The sequence below is a fragment of the Phyllostomus discolor genome, chromosome 6 (genome assembly GCF_004126475.2).
Source record: "Phyllostomus discolor isolate MPI-MPIP mPhyDis1 chromosome 6, mPhyDis1.pri.v3, whole genome shotgun sequence".
In the NCBI taxonomy this organism is placed as follows: domain Eukaryota; kingdom Metazoa; phylum Chordata; class Mammalia; order Chiroptera; family Phyllostomidae; genus Phyllostomus; species Phyllostomus discolor.
Genome location: NC_040908.2, coordinates 62,137,464 through 62,156,501, shown reverse-complemented (window position 1 = coordinate 62,156,501; position 19,038 = coordinate 62,137,464). Strand labels below are relative to the sequence as shown.

The 19,038-nt window shown below is 42.2% G+C and overlaps 1 protein-coding gene and 1 non-coding gene across 4 annotated transcripts in view; both read right to left on the bottom strand.

The window, feature by feature from the left end:
• Positions 1–2,391: 2,391 nt before the first annotated feature.
• PTCD3 (pentatricopeptide repeat domain 3) overlaps positions 2,392–19,038 on the bottom strand; it is a 29,185-nt gene continuing 12,538 nt past the window's right edge. For 2 of the 3 annotated variants that reach the window (XM_028517234.2, XM_036028250.1), the window contains exons 7-24: positions 18,328–18,451; positions 17,261–17,376; positions 15,555–15,625; positions 14,054–14,141; positions 13,607–13,667; positions 13,254–13,336; positions 12,430–12,574; positions 11,720–11,770; positions 9,557–9,646; positions 9,251–9,279; positions 8,274–8,380; positions 7,534–7,612; positions 7,350–7,440; positions 6,385–6,470; positions 5,501–5,649; positions 4,098–4,139; positions 3,349–3,507; positions 2,392–3,033 (exon numbers count right to left, since the gene is read on the bottom strand). In XM_028517234.2, coding sequence (XP_028373035.1) covers positions 2,943–3,033; positions 3,349–3,507; positions 4,098–4,139; positions 5,501–5,649; positions 6,385–6,470; positions 7,350–7,440; positions 7,534–7,612; positions 8,274–8,380; positions 9,251–9,279; positions 9,557–9,646; positions 11,720–11,770; positions 12,430–12,574; positions 13,254–13,336; positions 13,607–13,667; positions 14,054–14,141; positions 15,555–15,625; positions 17,261–17,376; positions 18,328–18,451 — 1,662 coding nt within the window. In that variant the 3' untranslated portion in view covers positions 2,392–2,942. Of the gene's footprint in view, positions 3,034–3,348; positions 3,508–4,097; positions 4,140–5,500; positions 5,658–6,384; positions 6,471–7,349; positions 7,441–7,533; positions 7,613–8,273; positions 8,381–9,250; positions 9,280–9,556; positions 9,647–11,719; positions 11,771–12,429; positions 12,575–13,253; positions 13,337–13,606; positions 13,668–14,053; positions 14,142–15,554; positions 15,626–17,260; positions 17,377–18,327; positions 18,452–19,038 lie in introns of those variants that run through there. The other variant, XR_004903752.1, reaches the window with a different exon arrangement.
• LOC114501210 lies at positions 4,527–4,663 on the bottom strand. Its single transcript, XR_003684962.1, has one exon. It is a non-coding gene; the product is annotated as a small nucleolar RNA SNORD94 (small nucleolar RNA).

Here is a 19,038-nt window from a genome sequence, read left to right as displayed (position 1 = left end):
TGGTTTATGTTAGCACTGTGAATCAAAAGAACGTGTTTCCAATTTTAGCAGTTTCTTTAGCAGACCTCCCCACCCCCATTACAAATTGGAAATAAGGATAAAAGAGGGACTCCTTCTTGCCCAGGCTTCGGTTTTCCTCACACCTAGTAAGGCTCAGTCTTCCTGAGATGTCACTTAACAACCCTCCAAGTGAAAGAGGACTTTACTTGGGCCTCAAGAGCCTTTACCTGGGTTCTCAGTTCTACTTCACGGAGGTGTAACCCTGGACAGCAGGGACAGGAAGCTTCACTTCAGCAAGTGCTAAGTTACACCTCTGCCACCCGACTTGAAGCCAATCATCCTTTCTGTCTTGCTTGCATTGTCTCAAACTATTTTAGTCTTAAATTGGGCACCTTATTGCCTCCCTCCTGAGTGCTATAAAACATTTTAAACTCATGCCTCTGGATTTAACATTAAAATTCTGATCTTTGCTTTAATGTTCTTTAAAGCCAATACTGTTACAAATTAAAATGTGATTTTAGTCTTTTTAAAGGCACACTACTTATATATTCCTTAGTATTATGAACTCAGACCTTCTGCTCTTAACAGATTCTGGGTAAAAGCAGTTTCCAAATCCCAAATGAATTGTCCAATCAGTTTTAAAACAGCTTGCTTGAACTCAGTGCAGAACAACTGATAATTTGACATAAAAGAGAAATAAAAGGGATTAAATATGAAGCAAATCACTCTTCACTGGGCCCAATGGTCACCACTGCCCCAAACCAAGGCTAAGCTTCCCTGGTTTCCTTCCCATTGATGCATTTAAGGTGCCCTGAGGTCAGCAGCAGAGAAAGCAAAGGAGGTGAAGGAAAGGATTACCAGGCCACTCTGCCCTTTCCCACGTGGGACAGTAATGTTTCACTGGCTTGTTTGAGCTAGCTGTACAGATAACTGTCCTGGGGTTTTCGGGTACAGGAAGGCATTCTGGGGGGATCAATTGTAAGGCAAAAGCCAGTGGAGGCACCATTATTGTGGGAACAGACTCCACTGGTATCAGTGACAAAGCTTATGTTTTCTTGGCAATAAATTCCATCATGACCTTTACTCCTCTTGGACATTCTGTTTTCAAGAGTAAGTCTTGCTGAGTTCCATGAACTTTTCTTGGGCTTTATTATCTCTAGCAGTCCTGATTCCGCTACCGAGATCACAGCTACACGGGTCTGCTAAACAGCATTCTTTTGTAAGTTAGGTTCCTTCACTGCCCACTTTGTGTCCCTTACATGTTACCATCCTATATCCTAGAGTGGGGTTTGAAATATCTGTAGCTGTTAAAAACAGCTGCATGAAAGTCTCCACTTCAAAAGTGGACCCACTTGAAAGTCCACTACAAACCCACAGGACACCAGCTCAGATGTATCCCCCATCAGCTCCACTGCTGCAAAGCACTCCGGTGAAGTTCAGCTAGGGCTTGGCAAGGGGAGTACCACCTCCTCAGTGAGTACTTGGCCAGGAAGAGGCATTTGCAGGTGCCAAAGAACAAAGAGGAAAGGGACTCAGTTAAGAGGCTTCCAGGTAGCAGCTTCTTGGAAGTTGTAAACCAGGATCGAAAAGCTAATCTGCCCAATGTCCTTTTGCTGATTTGCTTTGATGTTAAGGGGCTAATGGAGCAATGCATACAACGCATTAAGCAGCTAACTTCTGTAACCCCCACCCTCTTGTCCCCAATTAGATGTCTTAAACTGACATTCTAGGAGAAAATACGAACCGATGCTCAGGTTTCTGAATCCATGTGAATGGTCCCCGGCCTAGTGAGGATGGTAAATGGACATGGGAACAGACACCAATACGATACAGTAGCCCAGAAATACTAATCCTGGAGGGTAATGATGAAGGTGCTGTTCTGCAGAGCTCCTGGGGTGCTCAGTAAATCTGGGAATCAGAGGAGCAAAGCAGCCTGTGGTAGAGAATCCCTTGTGAAGATAAGAATGCTCCTGCAAGCCTCACAAGTTCATGTCAGCTTTCGATACCATCTTCAAGTCATGACGGTAAGAGACAAGTAGAGGTTCTTGACCAAGCTGATTACTAGCAATACACAATCACGTCAAGACATTTCAATCCTGTCAGCACGAGCCCTCACTTGGCTGTAATGTAATGTAAGACAGGAGAGAATGGGGAGAGGAAACACTTTTGAGCAAGCCCCAAGTCCAGTGGGAAGACTACGGCAAAGGCTCTACAAAGAGGATCGGGCCCTGGCTGGTTTGGCTTGGTCGGGCGCTGCCCAAAAGAAAGGTTGTGGGTTTAGTGCCCACTCAGGGCACGTGCGAAAGGCAACCTGTTGATGTTCTCTCTCACGTCACTATTTCTCTCCCCGTCTCTAGAACTGATTAAAAAACAATTAGTGGAAATGCATACACATCATTTATTCCAATATTTATTTACAGCCTTCATTTTCCCTGCTGTGCAGCCTTAACTCCCACCATAGTCATTTGGTTCTAAGTACAATTTTTTCCACAAAAATATCCATGCAATTGGGATACTATTGACCCCAAATCCATATTGTGACATGACTGTATGTAAACCTCATTTAGACACCTCTAAATAAGCAGGTACCGATGTCATAGCATCAGCCAAACAAAAGCTCACGTTCAGAACGGGAGGGCAAACCAGCTGATGGTGGCAGTGTGAAGTCAGGGGGCACACACCACAGGTGTGCAGAGCTTATGCCGAAACCAGGAGCTGTGCACCTCACAACGAATATCCACAGAACTGAAATGGCACTGCTCTGCATGAATGATAACCCTGGAGTGGACAGTTTAGTAAGCATCAAATAAGGAATTTAACCTTAAAATAAGCCAGTGTTGTATCAACTGTATTTCAAATCGATATTCTCACTTATTTCATACCACAGTTTTTAAATAGTAACACCTCATGCTAGGTCACAGCTGCTCCTGATTGGCCCACTTTCATTTGCCTTCATTGATGTCACCGTCGCTGTCACTGCTGCTGTCACTATCGCTGTCAGAGGCTGATGCAGTTAGGTGTCCCAGGGCTTCCCTGTAAGGAAAACAGACTGGAGAGTTATACTGCGATTCAGTCTTAGGGGGGAGGGAGGGATCCTGCAGGTTCACTATGTTAACAAAGGAAAGCTTCCAACAGCCAAATCTATAGGCCTCCTGATTTAAGTAACAAATAATTGTTCCATAAAGAGATAACTGTTGAATCAACACATTCTGACTTTTTGCAAAGAGAGGAAATTCAAGGGGTAGAAAGCTATACACATTTGAATGGGCATATTCAAATTTGACCATTTGAATGGTCTGGTCCACTTCTATAACTTTCTTTCATGGTGATGATACAGTAACCACTTACTTCTGTTCCTGGCTGATGGCAAAGTCGGTCATAACCCTTTGGGCAAGGCCCTCACAAACTGGCAAGCTGAAGGCACTCGCCAGCCTTACTATCTCAATGGCCTGGGCAGGGCTGTTGGATGCTTTTGCATTGTCCATAAACTCATTCAGCAACTCGTTTCTGTAAAAGAAAGGTAAAATGTCAACATCCCCCAACTAAACTCCAGCCAGGTTTGCCCACAAAAATCTAGCATTTTTGAAAGTTCACTCATAAAATCAACTGTAGCTTTGGAGGCAAAGTTGCGCAAAGTCTAAACCTTAAAAGGACAAAGAGAAAATAAACACCAGTTTACTGTGCCTTCACCGAGAGTCTATTCAGTGTAACCCCCGTGTTGTGATCAGTGAACACAGATAGTAAATTAATGTTCGCCTCAGATGCCCTATTAGGGTGTCCAACCTTTTGGCATCTCTGGGCCACACTGGAAGAAGAGTTGCCTTGGCCTGCACATTAAACACGTAATCCAAAAAAATCCCATAATATTTTAAGTAAATTCATGATTTTGTGTTGGGCCGCATTCATAGGCACCCTGAGCCACATGATGCCCATGGGCCCCAGGCTGGACACCCCTGCTAGATGGTGGGTGTGACAGTCCATCTGCTGCCGTGGCTGAGGCATGTGATGAAATAAATCCCAATCACCCTGAGGTCAGAGTTAAGCCCATGCAGCTAATTCCCAGAAGTACCCAGGCAGGCTGGTTAACTTCAACTTACCTAGGGATCTTATTATGCTTCTTGAAGAGCCCCAACATTTTCCTGTTCAGGATGAGATAGATTATGAATACTAGCAGACCTGAAGGCAAGGCAATGACCAGGCAACGCAATGACCTGTTCTCCTCCTGCACTCAGATCAACTGTCCTTCCTAACGACAGTGGAAGCTCCACAAGACGCGCACAGCCCTGTCTTCACCACACGACCACCTCAGGTACCTCATCTCCCTGCTCCCTCCCTTATCTGTGCTCTGTTCACAAGCGAATCTGATTTGCTGCCGGTGATGAGAACTGCCAGGGCGCTTCAGTCCCCCCAGGGAGGGAGTGTCCTGTGGGCAACTGGAGGACAGGGATGCCACAGAGCACGTACGGCTCTTTCCTCTTCTACCATCAGTGTGAGGTCAGTGTGTCCTAAGACTACGTGACGAAGAGCAGGCTCAGATTAAGGCATCAGTCTCATGCATGTGCTCGCCACCATCCTGCCACACGCAGGACAAAGGAGAAACACATACATTCAGCCCCCATGACTCAGCTGAGGTCCGTACCCCTGCGCCAATCATCATAGCCTGATCACAGCAAGTGTGTCTCCGCCTGCCTGAGGTGACACATTGGAGCATCAGATGTTTCTAATACGAGTAGCAGAGTAGGTCCTGTGTTATGACTCACACTCCTGACACCAGTTCCTGGAGACAGCAAATTGCCGCTCTGGACTGGCAACCGCACATTCAAATTCAGTTCCTTTCTTGCGCTGAAGAAACCATGTACAAGTGCGCCCCACTCACTGACTCTCAGAACTGAACACTTCCATCCAAAACCAAACACAGTGGAACCACCCAATCGGGACGGTTCTAACAAGTCTTCTTTTGCTGACTCCTCTGCTTTTGGAAAAATGAGTAGGCATTTAGTCTCCATTCACAAACACTAAAAATTATAGTGGCACAAAGCAAAGACAGGTTCTAGTCAAGGGCATGTTCAGTACGGTCTGGTAAATGCCAGCTTCTTCAAATCCAAGCACACATTCCACATTTTAAGCTTGGTGGTAAGAGATCACCCACAATAAAATACTTAATACACAAAATGCCCGCCACACTTTCAGAAATAAAATTCTTTGATCGCTTTATTTGAGCGGACAGATAAGTGCTCACTTGCCCAGATACAGAAAACAAAAAGGTCATCGATGGAAAGTAGGCAGGCCACTGAGCATGTTCTCTTAAATCATGCATAATACGGTCTTCTTCCAAAAGTCTTCTTTTCAGTTTTTTTTTGAAGTTCCCATAGAAAACTCATTTGTCTCCTGATAAACTGTACATCACATAGCCAAATTTGAGAAACTCTGCAGACCAGGGTAAATGTCCTCTGAAATCCAAGTAAATGCTTCTAACTTACAATTGTGACATTATACTCACCAGGCTTCCTGGGCTCTGCCGGCCCGTAAGAAGAGCACAGCTATGCAGTTCAGGGAGCCGGCGGGCCAGTCAGGGGCCGTCTGCCTGGCGTCTTGACTCTCGTAAGTAGACTTGATATCTGCAGCACAGTCAGCGAACGCCACCTGAAGCTGAGAGGCTGTTGGAGTCAGCAGAACTGCTGACTGGTTTTATGGGAACTTAAGTTCGAGAGACTACACAGGACCAGTAAAAGTTTTTGAGCAATGCATTTTACCATGTGAACACATCACATGTGTAATAGCATACATATAATAATATGGTAAATATGATATAGTAAAAAGGAAGGCACCCTGCCCTGGGGGAACCATGAGTTTTCTTTTTAGGCAGATATTTTTAATGCAAGCTGCTATAGTCAGGACAAAAAAATGCTATTTTCACGTTGCTTGCTTTGGACTGCAGGAGTGAGAGTGACTTTAGACAAGGTATTCTGCTAATGGTTGGGTGTGTTTAGATGTGCAATTTAAATTTGGGTTTAGATGGCAGAATTCTCCACAATGACAGATGAAAGCAGGGAAGTTATCCCCACAGGGCCCTCAGTAGTAGAGGATATACTTTTTTTTTTTTTTAAGATTTATCTTTAGAGAAAAGGGAAGGGAGGGACAAAGAGAGGGAGAGAAATATTGATATGTGAGAGATACACTGATTGACTGTCTCTTGTACACCTCCAGCTGGTTGGGGACCTGGCTCACAACCCAGGCATGTGCCCTGACTGGGAATTGAATTGGCGACCTTTCGGTTCTCAGGCCAGCACTCAGTCAAGTGAGCCACACCAGCCAGGGCGAGGATATACCCTTCAGTACACATCTAGCAAAGACATGGAAACTCGAGTGTCAATACAACCCTACCTCTGGTGGGTGCTGATCCCTTGCCATGAGCATCAGAATCTCTTCTTTCAGGTTACTGCGAAAAGTGTGGCCATATTCTTTACTATCTTGAAACAAAAAAGGAATGTAGTGAGAAGTGATCGCCATGATGTAACACTCTGGCCGACCTTCACCTCCTGTCAGCTGTCACCCGTACTTTTTAGTGAGTGAAAACAAGTTGCTGGCATTACACCTTCAAGGTTTATTTCAGGGTTCCAGAAAACCAGCAGGATGCTTTGTGGTAAGCGTAAATAAAAGAGCAGTGAGAGCCAACACTGCTCTCAGTGACGTGCAAACACAGCACACACACTGCACTTGAGTTACCACCAGCTCTGAATGGTAGGAACCTGTTTTATAGCTTTTGTGAGTCATGACCTTTTATATCTATTAGTGCAGTCTTGTGAAGAACTAGTGGGGCAGGGCTACAGTCTCGGTGTCTCAGTCATGGAGACTTGAGACAGACAGAAACTGACTTTCTGATCAGTCACCTAGGGGAAAAGATAGAGCATCTTCTGCAGCCAATTTATACACATACGTAAACCCACAGTCAGGCCTGTTTCTCAGAAACGTTAAGTATCACTCACTGGTCAGCAACTGAATTACAGTGATGAAACAGGGTAGAGAGGAACAGGCTTTGGGGTCTTAGACCTGAATTTATACTTAGGGCGAGCCACTTAATTAGCACTGATTCTAATCCTCCCTTTGTCATATCCCACAACACGAGCACAAAACCTACCCTTTTCCTGTTACTAAGGAACAAGGCCATTTTAAATACATTTTCACTCATGTAATTTAAGATGAGCAAGTGATCTTAAAGTAGACCTCAACTAATATACTCAGTTTAGTCAAAAGTGGAGGTTTTCACCCCTAACAACATCAACATGTTTGTTCATCAAAATGCAGGACAATGAAGTGACGTGGGCCTGGACTCACGAGCTGAAACCAACCTTTCCAAATTTGAGGAATCACTTCTAGCCTGTTGGCCACATCCAGTGCTCGGAGAAGATCTATCAATGCTTGGGAATGAGGAAAGAAGACCTGATTAAGAGAAATACAAACATATTTTTAAAATATCGCTCAGCAAAACCACCAAAAAAGACACGTATGATACATGACAATGAATCGTCTTACGGAAGGTATGAGGTCCTTATACCATTTCAAGGTGATGTCAATTTGTTCCATCAGACAGAGCAAACTGAAGAACTTGGAACTACAACGAAGGGGGAAAGTATGTTTAGTCTAACAGTTTACCAATTATAAACAATTTCAAGTTATATATAGGGCCATGCTTAACCCAGGAATTGCTAACTGCATTTTCTAGACTCCCCAATTAATACCTTATTCTCAACCAGTCATTCGTGACCACCTCCTCAGTATACTCTTGTCCCGTGGTGAGCAGACAGTGAGCATCGTATTTTAAAGCATTCACTGTGAAGAAAGCATCTGGGCACACAGGAGACAATCACCACACACCTATTAAGCTTACTTGACTTCTTGTTTTTATCTGTCTAAAAGCAAACCCATTTAGGAAGTCTCAGAGTGCTCCACTATCTCCATCTTTAAGAACAAAAGAGATTGTGATAACATCTTCATGGACCCTTGCTGCTATAAATTAAAAAATGTAAAATAGGAGGGCATACAGGAAAAAAATACATGGATTTAATGTGTTACGAAGAAACTCAGGCTGGCCAATCAGTTCTACCACTGCTTAAATTCCCCAGTGCTCCAATAACACGCACTGCTCAGCCGGGGCATGCTGCCCGCAATCAGGTGAAATGGGAGGGCAGCCAGCGGCCTTTCACTTGCAGAATCAACTAATGGTGGCCTAAGAGTGCTCCATGAATGCAAAAGGATACACTTCCGACACTTACTAATAGAAGTTACGCCGATGACTGGGTCCAATGAATTTCCAGTTGTCGCCAGTGTTTAAAAGGCCATGTACTTGGTAAGCAAGTTCTAGATCTTTGAGAGAGGAGCACTGAAAATTTGTTAGTAAGCATTACTCTTACAAGATCCTCAACAGGCAAATGGTGGCTCGTTACATTACAAAAATGTAGTTACTTGTGGGAACAATTATGCTAATGAAACATACCACTGGTTGACAACAAATGAGTTACAAGAAATTGGGGGGGAAAGCCCGAAAACAAACCCCCACATTCCGTGAAATTTAAAGCAAAATGATTTTGCTCTAGTAATTATAACTTAGAAATCCTACAAAACACTTGGTCACATTAACAGAGACAGAGGGAGCACTCCCTCCAGCCTCAGTATACAAGCAAAACACCTGCAAAATGACCACGACCCCCCCCCCCCCCCCCCACAGAACTGTTCAGTAAACTGGAGTCCTTCCCTCCTATGAAATCCTGTACTGTGGCCAACAAACACAGCACCACGGAAGTGTGTCTGTGTGCGAGTTTACTACCCAGAGGGAAAGCACCTGAAAGGACACACACTAAACTGGAAAGCGGTTATCCTTAGAGAATAGAATATGCTGATTCATTCTGAAGCTGCTTGAAATTTTTCCTATACTAGCATGATAAAATGAAAAACCAAAATTAAAAACCAACACCATCAATTTTAAAAGCTAGCAATAGACAAATATGAAATACTCTAAAACCTTATCTGGACAAAGGTATGAAAAAAGCCCAAAGACAATGAATACAATAGAGAAAGGGTAGGGATGTTACATGACTCAGTATAGATTCTGGAGAAAGAAGAGCAACCAACATCAACAGGAGAGTAAATGGAAGAATCAGGTGGAGGCCCTACCCCTCGCTCCCAACTAGAGAAATTTAGGAAATGGATGAAAGGAAAACGAAAAACAAGTTCAACAACAAATGGTACTTACAACTCTCATGGCTGATTGGAAAAACATATCTGAAAATGAAAATTCACGAAAGCTTTGGTTACTCTAGACAAAATTTCCTATTTTCACATCAGTAACATTAATAAAATTCCTGGCAATGATACTAGTAACATATAAGATAAACCTAAAGGAATAAAACCTCAAGCTGAGAGGAAGTACACAGGAAAGTGCTACAGGCATTTTGGCTTTCTCAGAATAATCACCCAAAAGATTACCAAGCTAAAGTAAACCCTGCCCCCCTAGCAAAGCCTCCGATGTCTGACAGGAAAACAAGCTCTCTGTACCTACCATCGTCAGGGTCCTGTGGGGAGAACTTCTTTCCCATTAATTCATTCATGATGTCATAGATCACAAGGGATGATCCTTTTGAAGGGCTTTCTACAGAATGAACAAATAAAGCTTATCACAAGTCCACTCCCAACAGAGACTTTCCCCTTCCTCCTAGTCCTTCACAGCTCAACACTGCAGTGGCCCTGACTGGTATAACTCAGTGGACTGAGAGCAGACTGTGGACCAGGTCCCCAGTAGGGGGCGCGTGACAGGCAACCACACACTGATGTTTCTCTCCCTCTCTTTCTCCTCCCCTTCCCTTCTCTCTAAAGGTAAATAAATAAAAATCTTGGGGGAAAAACAAAACACTGATTGAAGGAGAGAGAGGCAGACACACACAGACACCCTCACCAAGTGTACGTGCTTAGAAAAACAAACAGTTTTTGCTAGTAATCATTTTGTGTTTCTTTTAAGAATAATCAGGTTGAACAACCCAAAGAAAAAGAAAACTGTAGAATTAATGGATGTGGGCAGCCCTTTAAAATCACATGACCTGAGTACCAATAGGTCAGAAAATGTACCAACACAGGTGTAACATTCTCAAATATACCACACTGCTCATTCCATCACTTTCCTTACCTTATCCACATGCACATGACAACAGTTTTTTAATGACAGCACAGATGTATTGTTTCAAGCATGTTTCCATTTGCTAGCAATCTTAAGTATTTTATGCATTATGTGACAATATATTTCGTATGCATTATTTTTGGCTTTCTCCTTTGGGTAAATTCCTAGAAACTATTACTGTAGGCAGCCAATTTATAAACATAAGACAAACTGGGGGGGGGGGGGGGGGGATAAAAAGATCAACACTCCTCCCTTCACTCTGCCCCACCCACCATCACAGGTGTTGCTTAGGAAGTGTAAGTACCACCGACTCTGGTCAGCAAGTGACCCAACGCCATACATCATAGTACATAGTACAGTAGTTCGGTGGAACTGACCAAAGAGGCTCGGGTCAGTTCCACCACAATGTTGCCAAGGCTGAGCAAAATTTGAAAAGATACGATTATCACGGAAACTATTTACCTGTTGCCAAGATAAAGTTAGCCACCTGCTCTACCCACCCTAAAAGACATCAAACTTCCTTACAGGTGAAGATGTAGATTTTGTAAAATTAGCCCTCCAAAATAGGGACAATCAGGTTCTTCTGTTGGTTTTATATATAAAGTCTGCTGCAGGGAGAAGGACCAGAATTGTCATTTCTGAACCAGTGGGTTCTTTTTCAAGTTAAGGCGAATGAGTAAGAACCAGCAGACACAGTGCTACTATGCACCTCCCAAGCATGGGACAAGACCCCGTGCATGACTCATTTAATCGTCACACAGGTAAGTATCCAGTCCGTTCTGACAGAGCTGGTATTTCAACTCAGGTGTGCCTTGCTCCCAAGTCCATTCAACAGAGCACAGCTCCCAATAGGGACTGGATGACCTGAAAGTAGGTGACAAATGTGGCCTCAAAATCCTCACACAAGACTTCAAAATAAGATCAAGGCTACTGTGGGACAGCACTATCCAACAACTTCCTGCAAAGACGCGAATATTCCATATCTGTATTACTGAGCAAACTAGCCAGCAGCTGCATGTGGCTACTGAGCACTAATGCAACAATGGAACTTTAAATTTTATTTAATTTTAATTAAATAGTCACATGTGGTAGTGGCTATTGCATTGGAGAGCAAAAGGAACTACCAGCTAAAGGACCTTCTGATCAGTTCTTTCTTTTTAAAAACTTTACTGACATTAGAGAGAGAGGGAGGGAAAGAGCGGTAGAGAGACAAAGAGAAAAACATCAATTAGTTGTAACACTGATCTGTGCATTCACTGGTTGATTCTTGTATCTGCCAGGACCTGGCATGGAGCCCACAACAGAGGCGTATCGGGAAGACTGAGACACGTGGCCAGGCCGGTCATTTCTGACTGTACACCAACACTGTGAGTACATTTAATGACCCCCTGCCCCTCCCGCTCAATTTTACACCACAAAGTTGCAACCTTCAAGAATAAATTTCCGTTCAAACTATAGGTTAATATGGAAATTCTCTTTTCTTAATTCATATGAGTGAAGGGTGCTGGGTCAATTTTCTACATAAATTAAAGGACATAATATCATACATACCATGTTGATAAAACAGCTGAATAATATAGTGATATGTTGCAAGTGAGGGTTCTCAAATTACCAGGTACATAGAAAAAAATAAAAATAAGTCAAACACAGCTTATCTAAAATATAGTTTACTGAGGCACAGTGAACTAAAAACAAATTTGATACTTAAATGAAATATGATACATTTCTACTATTTCTTTGAACAAAGACATTTCCCAACTCTTCTGATTGAAGTAAAGGTAGGAAGCCCAGACACCTATTACTAAAATGTTGTATCTAATGTACATGTGTTATAACCCTCATTTAAGAACACTACAGCACACCAGTGGGAACTGATTCCTCAAACCACCTCCAATAACGTTACTACTGAAAAATGTGCAACACATTAGCACACACTTAGGTTCAAATACCTAATTATGCCAGAAAATGTTATGGGATTTGAAACTAGCTACTGTACATGAGTAATTCTCCCCAGAATCAAGAGATCCATAAAAAAGTACCTAAAGTACTAAAAGAATGCTCTAGTTTGCTATAAAGAACGTGAAGATAGTAAAAGCATTCCCAATGCATAATTCTACATGTGCCAAGTGGAAAGGAAAGTCCCAATGTATTATGTAAATAGGGAAAAAGAATTTACAGTTTCTTTTTTGCTTGTCTGGACCTGAAACTTCCTGTCAGCACTATTTTAGTCATAAGTGAGGGGCACTAGGAGACATCCTTACCTATTCCGAGGGCCTTCATTTCACGTAAGGTCTGCAAGGCTGGTAATTTTCCAAATGCATAAAATCTTCGCAGACATTTCAGAATGGTATTAAAAGTCTGTAGATTTGGTTTCACCTTCTGCATAGCCATTTGTTTCAGCAGCTCCTAGTGAAAATAAGAGCAGGAAGTATTTTTTAACCCTGGGGACAGTTTGTCCAGTGAACAAATACACTATAAAAGAATCTGGTTGTTGGGCTGCATCTAAAGCAGGTGAACATACCCCTAATTTAACAACTAACTATCAGTAGGACTGGTGACTTTGCCTTTTGGAGAAGCCCTGCACTCAGCTGCCTCACCTCCACCTGATCAAGGTGTCTGTCTTCAACCCCCTGCCTAGTGAGTCTGAGACTCGAGGAGACGGGTAGACTAAAATGGACTGTGCATTTTTCCTTTTTTAGGTGAGTTGTACGGTATAAAACACGTTTCTATTTCTCAGTTACTTCAATCCAGCAATGTCGATTTTATTAGACTTTCCAGATAGTAATTTTTCAGTAAGCGCACATTAGTTTTGTAATGAAAAACCTTACAAGAAACAACTGAGTAAAGCAGTCTGGTCTTCCTGAATTCCAGCTATCTGCTCTGGGCCAAGCAGCTTTCTCCTCACCCACCAGACACCGCTACTTAGATCACTGGCTGCCAGAAGGGCGCGCCCAGGCAGCCACTGTGTGAGACCACAGAGAGGTGACCGCCCAGAAAAAGTTTAGTGGATGCCATCTCCATGACACTATTTCTAGCAAAAGGTATTTTAAGCCTATTAAAAGACAAAGCAAAGGTTCCTTCTTACCAACATATTATTCCATTTTTCCTCATATTTTTCATTCATCATTGCTGTTGCCTCAATCAGTGAATTGAAGGTGTATACATCAGCTGTAAAAGAATAGAACCACTTTAACAAAATCTGGGATCGAAGATCAACCCCCAAATGACTCAATTTAAAGCAAAGTGATCAGGCACATGTGATCCAAACTCATTACGACGTGTCCACAAAAGTAGAAACCATTCTTCTTTTGTGTCTCTGCTCCCGTTTCAGTCATCAGTACCACAGGAAAAGATGAAAAGGGAGGCAATGATGGAGGCAAGATCCAAAGGTTCTACAGATTCCTGAGAAGGAGAGAAGGGAGTTCACCAAACACTTACCATGGAGTCTGTTGTTCAATAATTCGGTGTACAAGTTTAATGCCTGCACAGGAGCTCGGTGCTAGGAGAGATGACAAATAAAAATAAAACATCATCAAATGTGTTCCTTTAACAAATATCTGCATGGCTCCTGCCCTAAGGTTTGGGAACACAGTGAAACAATGCACACATTCTCATGAAACTCGTGCTCTAGAGCGGCAGTTGTTTAGAAGGGGCAGTCTGCTTCCAGGTGACATTTGGGTGGTGCCTGCAGGTGTTTGCAGTTGTCACAGGTGAGGGGCAGGAAGAGGATGTACCCCTGGCATGCAGAGCGCAGAGACCAGGGAACTACTAAAGACCCTCTGAAAATACAATGGAAGCCCCCACAACTGTCAAAAGTTCTGAGATTAAGAAACCCTGACTTAGTGGAAATTAAAGACAAAACTATATAAGCAAAACAAATGTTACCTTCACCATTCCTCGGATCATGGTGTAGTAGGAATGTGCATTTTTCTCTGGCATCAGAGCAAAGATTCTCTCAGCATTGTTTTTTGCTCTAGACACAGGAGAGTAAGATGAACCAAGGGAGAAAGGAAAAGCAAACAATTCATTGAGAATTTACAACTTTCTGGGCACTGCACCAAGCACTTTCCACGTATAATTTCAAATAATTCTTACCACCCAGAGAGAGAGATAAAATAAGCACCATTTTGAAAATGAGAAGAACTGAGGCTCAAAGACCTTAAGTTGTCTAAGGCTTTGAAGTTAAATGGCAGAACCAGGACTGAAAAGGGACTACAAAATGTAGTCAGGTGTTGCATAGCGCTGTTCTGGTTAGCAGCAAACTGCAGACATGACAGTGTGTCACATGCACTGCCCCCGTGCTCATGGTGAGGCTGGAGGGCAGTGCCCAGTGTCGCAGTGAGTGCAGCACACACAGGACAGCAGTGTGCCGCACTACCCAGGTTCCCATGAGAGAGTGTACTCCCTGATGCTCGCACAGGGAGGCAATCGCCTAACAAGGTATTTCTCTGAATGTACCCCACTGCTAAGTGGCACCCAACTGTACACTCAGGGCGTTACACAAAAAGCAGCCTGTATGGCACTGTCTACCATTTCCCTGTCCTCCTCCACCAGATACAGCTCCCCAGAGGCAACCACAAACAAGCAGCTTCTCCTGAATCTTTAGTCCTATTATCGCACGTGTACATGTCATATTCTACCCAGTGCATCTATGCTTTCTTAAAAAAGTATGAAATATGGGTATTGTGTTATACAAAAACCATGCTGTACTTCAATTCTCCCTCACACCCGTGACTTAGAAACTAAGAGAACCAGGCTTTGAGCCAGGACGGTATTCCAAAGTCTACACTCTTAACCACTCTGTGAAATTATTAAATCTATTTAAGAAGTTTAATCTGTGATTCTATTTAATTTATCACTTCATGAGAGACTTCAGGTATTAATGATAGCTTTCCTTCTCCAGACATCCACATAAAATACCTTTCTTTTATGCAGACAGTTCTATTTGGTCAATTTAAATTCTCAAATGTTAGTTAAATGTTACCCACCTTTTGTTTGGAAGTGCTGAACTACATTCTAGTATATGTGTATTCGTAGGAAAAGAAAAATATCGAATCTTTCAGAATTAGGTCTATGTTGCAAAGTAGAACTACTGATGAACTACCAAAGGAAACACACTGTGAAGGGTACATGAAGTTGAGTGGCAGGGGGTGGGGGAAGGGAATCAAGTGTGAATATTGTGCTGTTGGTTACAAGTAAAGATCTTATGAAAATAAATCCAAAAGCATATGAATACCAACAGGGACACGTACTGCACACTAAAGACAAATTATATTTTAGAACATTAAGGGATCATTATCTTCTTGGGAGGGGGGTGATGGCGATGGGGAACATTCCACACACCAGAGAACACTACAACATGGAATTCTAATTATGAGTAACATACCTCCAAGTAGCTCCAAGCTGTTGACCAGCCTTCTTCTTAGGTTTCTCGGTATTTTCCTCTGAGGCCTCTTCCTGAAATGAACCACCACCAACAGAAATAAAACAAAACATGACAACAAACTTCATTCTCCTGATTAGACTACTCAAAATCAGAACTACAAAGGAAACTTCAGATAAATGAAAGAAACACAGATCCAGCGGAAGGTGAAGAGGAAACCCAATAAATGTTTATTAAGAATGTTAATTTCCTAGGCATAAGTCAGCTCATTTATAGGTAAAAAGTAATGTTGGCCCTTAAAGCATCGGTGCCCTGCGTGCAGCCCAGACGCAGAAACGGGAAATCCAAACAATACAGCCTGTTTCCTCAGGGGCTGCACCCGGCTTGATCCATACTGAAATACTGTTCATTATAGTTAGGGTGTAGGCAAGAGAAAACCACGTATCAATGTACAGAATAAAGTCAATCTCTGATGCTAACCCAACACAGCTAAAAAAAATTTATCAGACTACATTTTATACTATATTTTAAACAAAGATCTGGGGTGAGGCTGATGTAAATCAAGACAGGCTCGGTTAGAACTGCCCAGCTCAGTGCTGGCTCTGTAGCTGGGGCTGGAGGGGCAGAGGGCTAGCCAGGCCAGTGAATCTAGCAGACACTCTGGAGCCAAGGTGTGACTGCAACCCACTGCCTATGCACTTTAAAAATAACCCACATTTAGTGGAGAAAAATAGAAAAGACAAACTTCCATCACTCAGAAATGCTTAATTTTTGATGTGGTTTTTCCTTATGCATATGAAACTTTTAAGAAAAATGGAATACATATTGTCTAGCCTGTTCTCCCACTTAGCAATTATTTTTCCATATGCTAACAGACATACGCCAATACGCTCACAATCACCACGTGACACTAATACCGTAACTGAACCACTCACTATTGGACATGTCATTTGTCTCCAACATTTTTGCAATTGTAATTATTACTGTATCAAGACAAATGTCACACAGTCATACCTCAGTACTCGTTGGCTTCAGAAGTCATCAAACCCTTTACTCATCACATTTTGATGAAAAAAAAAATGTTTCTCATCAAAGCACTTGCTAGAACGTGTTTGAGTCACAATGCCACCCGCAAGAGAAAACACTTCATCGTTTGGTACTCATCAGTTTTTGGCACTCATCATGACTTCCAGGACAAATTAACGACGAGTACCGAGGTACCAGTGTATATACATCTTTGTCCACATGAGCCAAAGGCTTCCTTGGGATCTTTTTCAAGAAGTCAAACACGTGGACTGAGAGAGGCTATGTATGACTCAGTAACGACAGGCCAGCCTCTGGCACATGTTCTGTATCCCCAGCAGAGTGGGCCCACTCCTGTATGAATTTGTGAGGGGGCCGAGGCCAGGTCTTTCCCTGCCTGCCACACGTCATACCGTCACTGCAATTAACAACAGAGGTTTGCTAACATTTCTGGTCAAAACTTTGCCTGCATGTAGTAGAGACAAGGTCAAAATATTTTTAAAGGAAGGATTCAAGTAACTGTATAAATCTCTCCCTTCCTCTGCACTTTTTTAAAAATAAAAATACTGTTCCACACCACACTTCAGAAGAAATCTCTACTACACTAACACATAACACGAAAACCCGCTTTACTTGAGGTGTTACTACAGCAAAAAATTTTAAAAATGATTGCCAAAACACATTACCAACTCTTCTGATTTTTCACTTTGTTGAAAATGATAATCAGCTGGAGGCTCTTGGTCACCATAGTAACACAATAAATCCAAGAGACTATTAGTTGTTTCCAGAGATACAGTGGTTCCTGTTAGTATACAAGAGAAAAAGGGAAACTTTGAATATCAAAGAACTAAAGCCCATTAGATTAAAATTCTTTGCTTTTTCTATGAGCTCTGGCTTTCTTGGCCACATATTTAGTATCACCCACCATATTAGCAATACACTTCACATCAACTTAAACACCTAGAATGGTATTGACAGGGACAATCCCTAGTAACCATATGGTTTGACCAAAAGATTAAGATATAAGATGAAGTTTGACCCTGTGCTCACTTATTTAGGTACTCACATCCCCAGAGAAACTATCTCATCGTTTCTAACTACCATCTCCCAATTGACCACTCTCAATTATTGCCACTTGGTTCCCCTGACCCAGTCCCATTTTGCATTTTTATAAATTGGATCTTTCCTTTAAAAAAAAAAAATACTTCCTTCTTCTCTGTTCTGTATCTCCCAAACATACTTAAAAAAGTACATAAAATTTAAATATAGTATGTATACCACTTAAGTTAAAAACAGAAGCTAATGCCCTGGCCAGGTAGTTCAATTGGTTAGAGTGTTGTCCTGATACCCCAAAGCTGACGGTTCAATCCCTGGTCAGGGCCATACAAGAAGTGACCAATGAATGTGTAAGTGGAAAACAAATTGATGTCTCTCTAAAAAAATAAAAACAAACAAAATAACACCAAAAAGCAAACAAACCAGGAAAGCTAAGGGAGAATGACTATATAAATTCTCTACTTGTGATACAGTGCAAGTGAACAATAACATAGTTGCAACTTTATAATTTTAAAGTGAAGCTAAAGCAGAACTTGAAACATTATTTATTAAACTACTAAAATATAAACACAGCCATCAAGCAGCGTAAGTACACTATCACTTGTAACTTGTTCTCACAACTACTGGGATCACGTCACCATGGCCCACTCCCAGCCCATGTGTTCCTAGGGGGGAAGCTTTAAGTGAACTCAGTCACCTGCTTGCAGTAGCTGATCAAACATGTCCACTGACGCTTTGACTTTTTTCAGCTTGATCCGTTCCTGCAAGGCGGCTTCGCTTATGTCTTCAATTTGAGGTTCAAAGCACTCAGGCATTAAACACTAGGAAAGCAAGATGGCTGAGGTTACTAAGAACAGGTAGTGGTGGGAAGATAATGGGGTAGGACAAAATTTTTATCACCAACAAACCAAAATAAAATGTCACCGTTCCAATTCATGTTTCATGTACCAAACACTACTACCACTTCAATATGCATGTCTTCAGAGAAAATACAACAACAAAACAAAACAAAACAAAACAAAAAAAGCCTCTCCAGTCCCTGAAACATGACAATCTCTTAGCTTGCGGTGAAAAATTTAAACCCACCGAAACATAAGATATCTAATCCATATCTGGAGAATCCTACTTCCAACTAAATTTCCCAACTAGAAGCTGAACTTATTACTTTCCTTTCCTAAAACCACCCTTTCTCCTTTCCTCCCCATTCTGGTTATGAGTCAGAGTGTACCCAGTTTCCAAAAGCAGGGAAGCCTTTCATCCTTGATGCTTTCTTTTACTGTCAGCATTTATCAGGGAGGTAGGCCGGTTTTACCTCTTTCAGTATCTTATTCAAACACTTGCGAATGCCTACTATTTTATACCGGCTACTGGGGATACACAGATGAAAGTCATTTTCTACCCTCAAGGT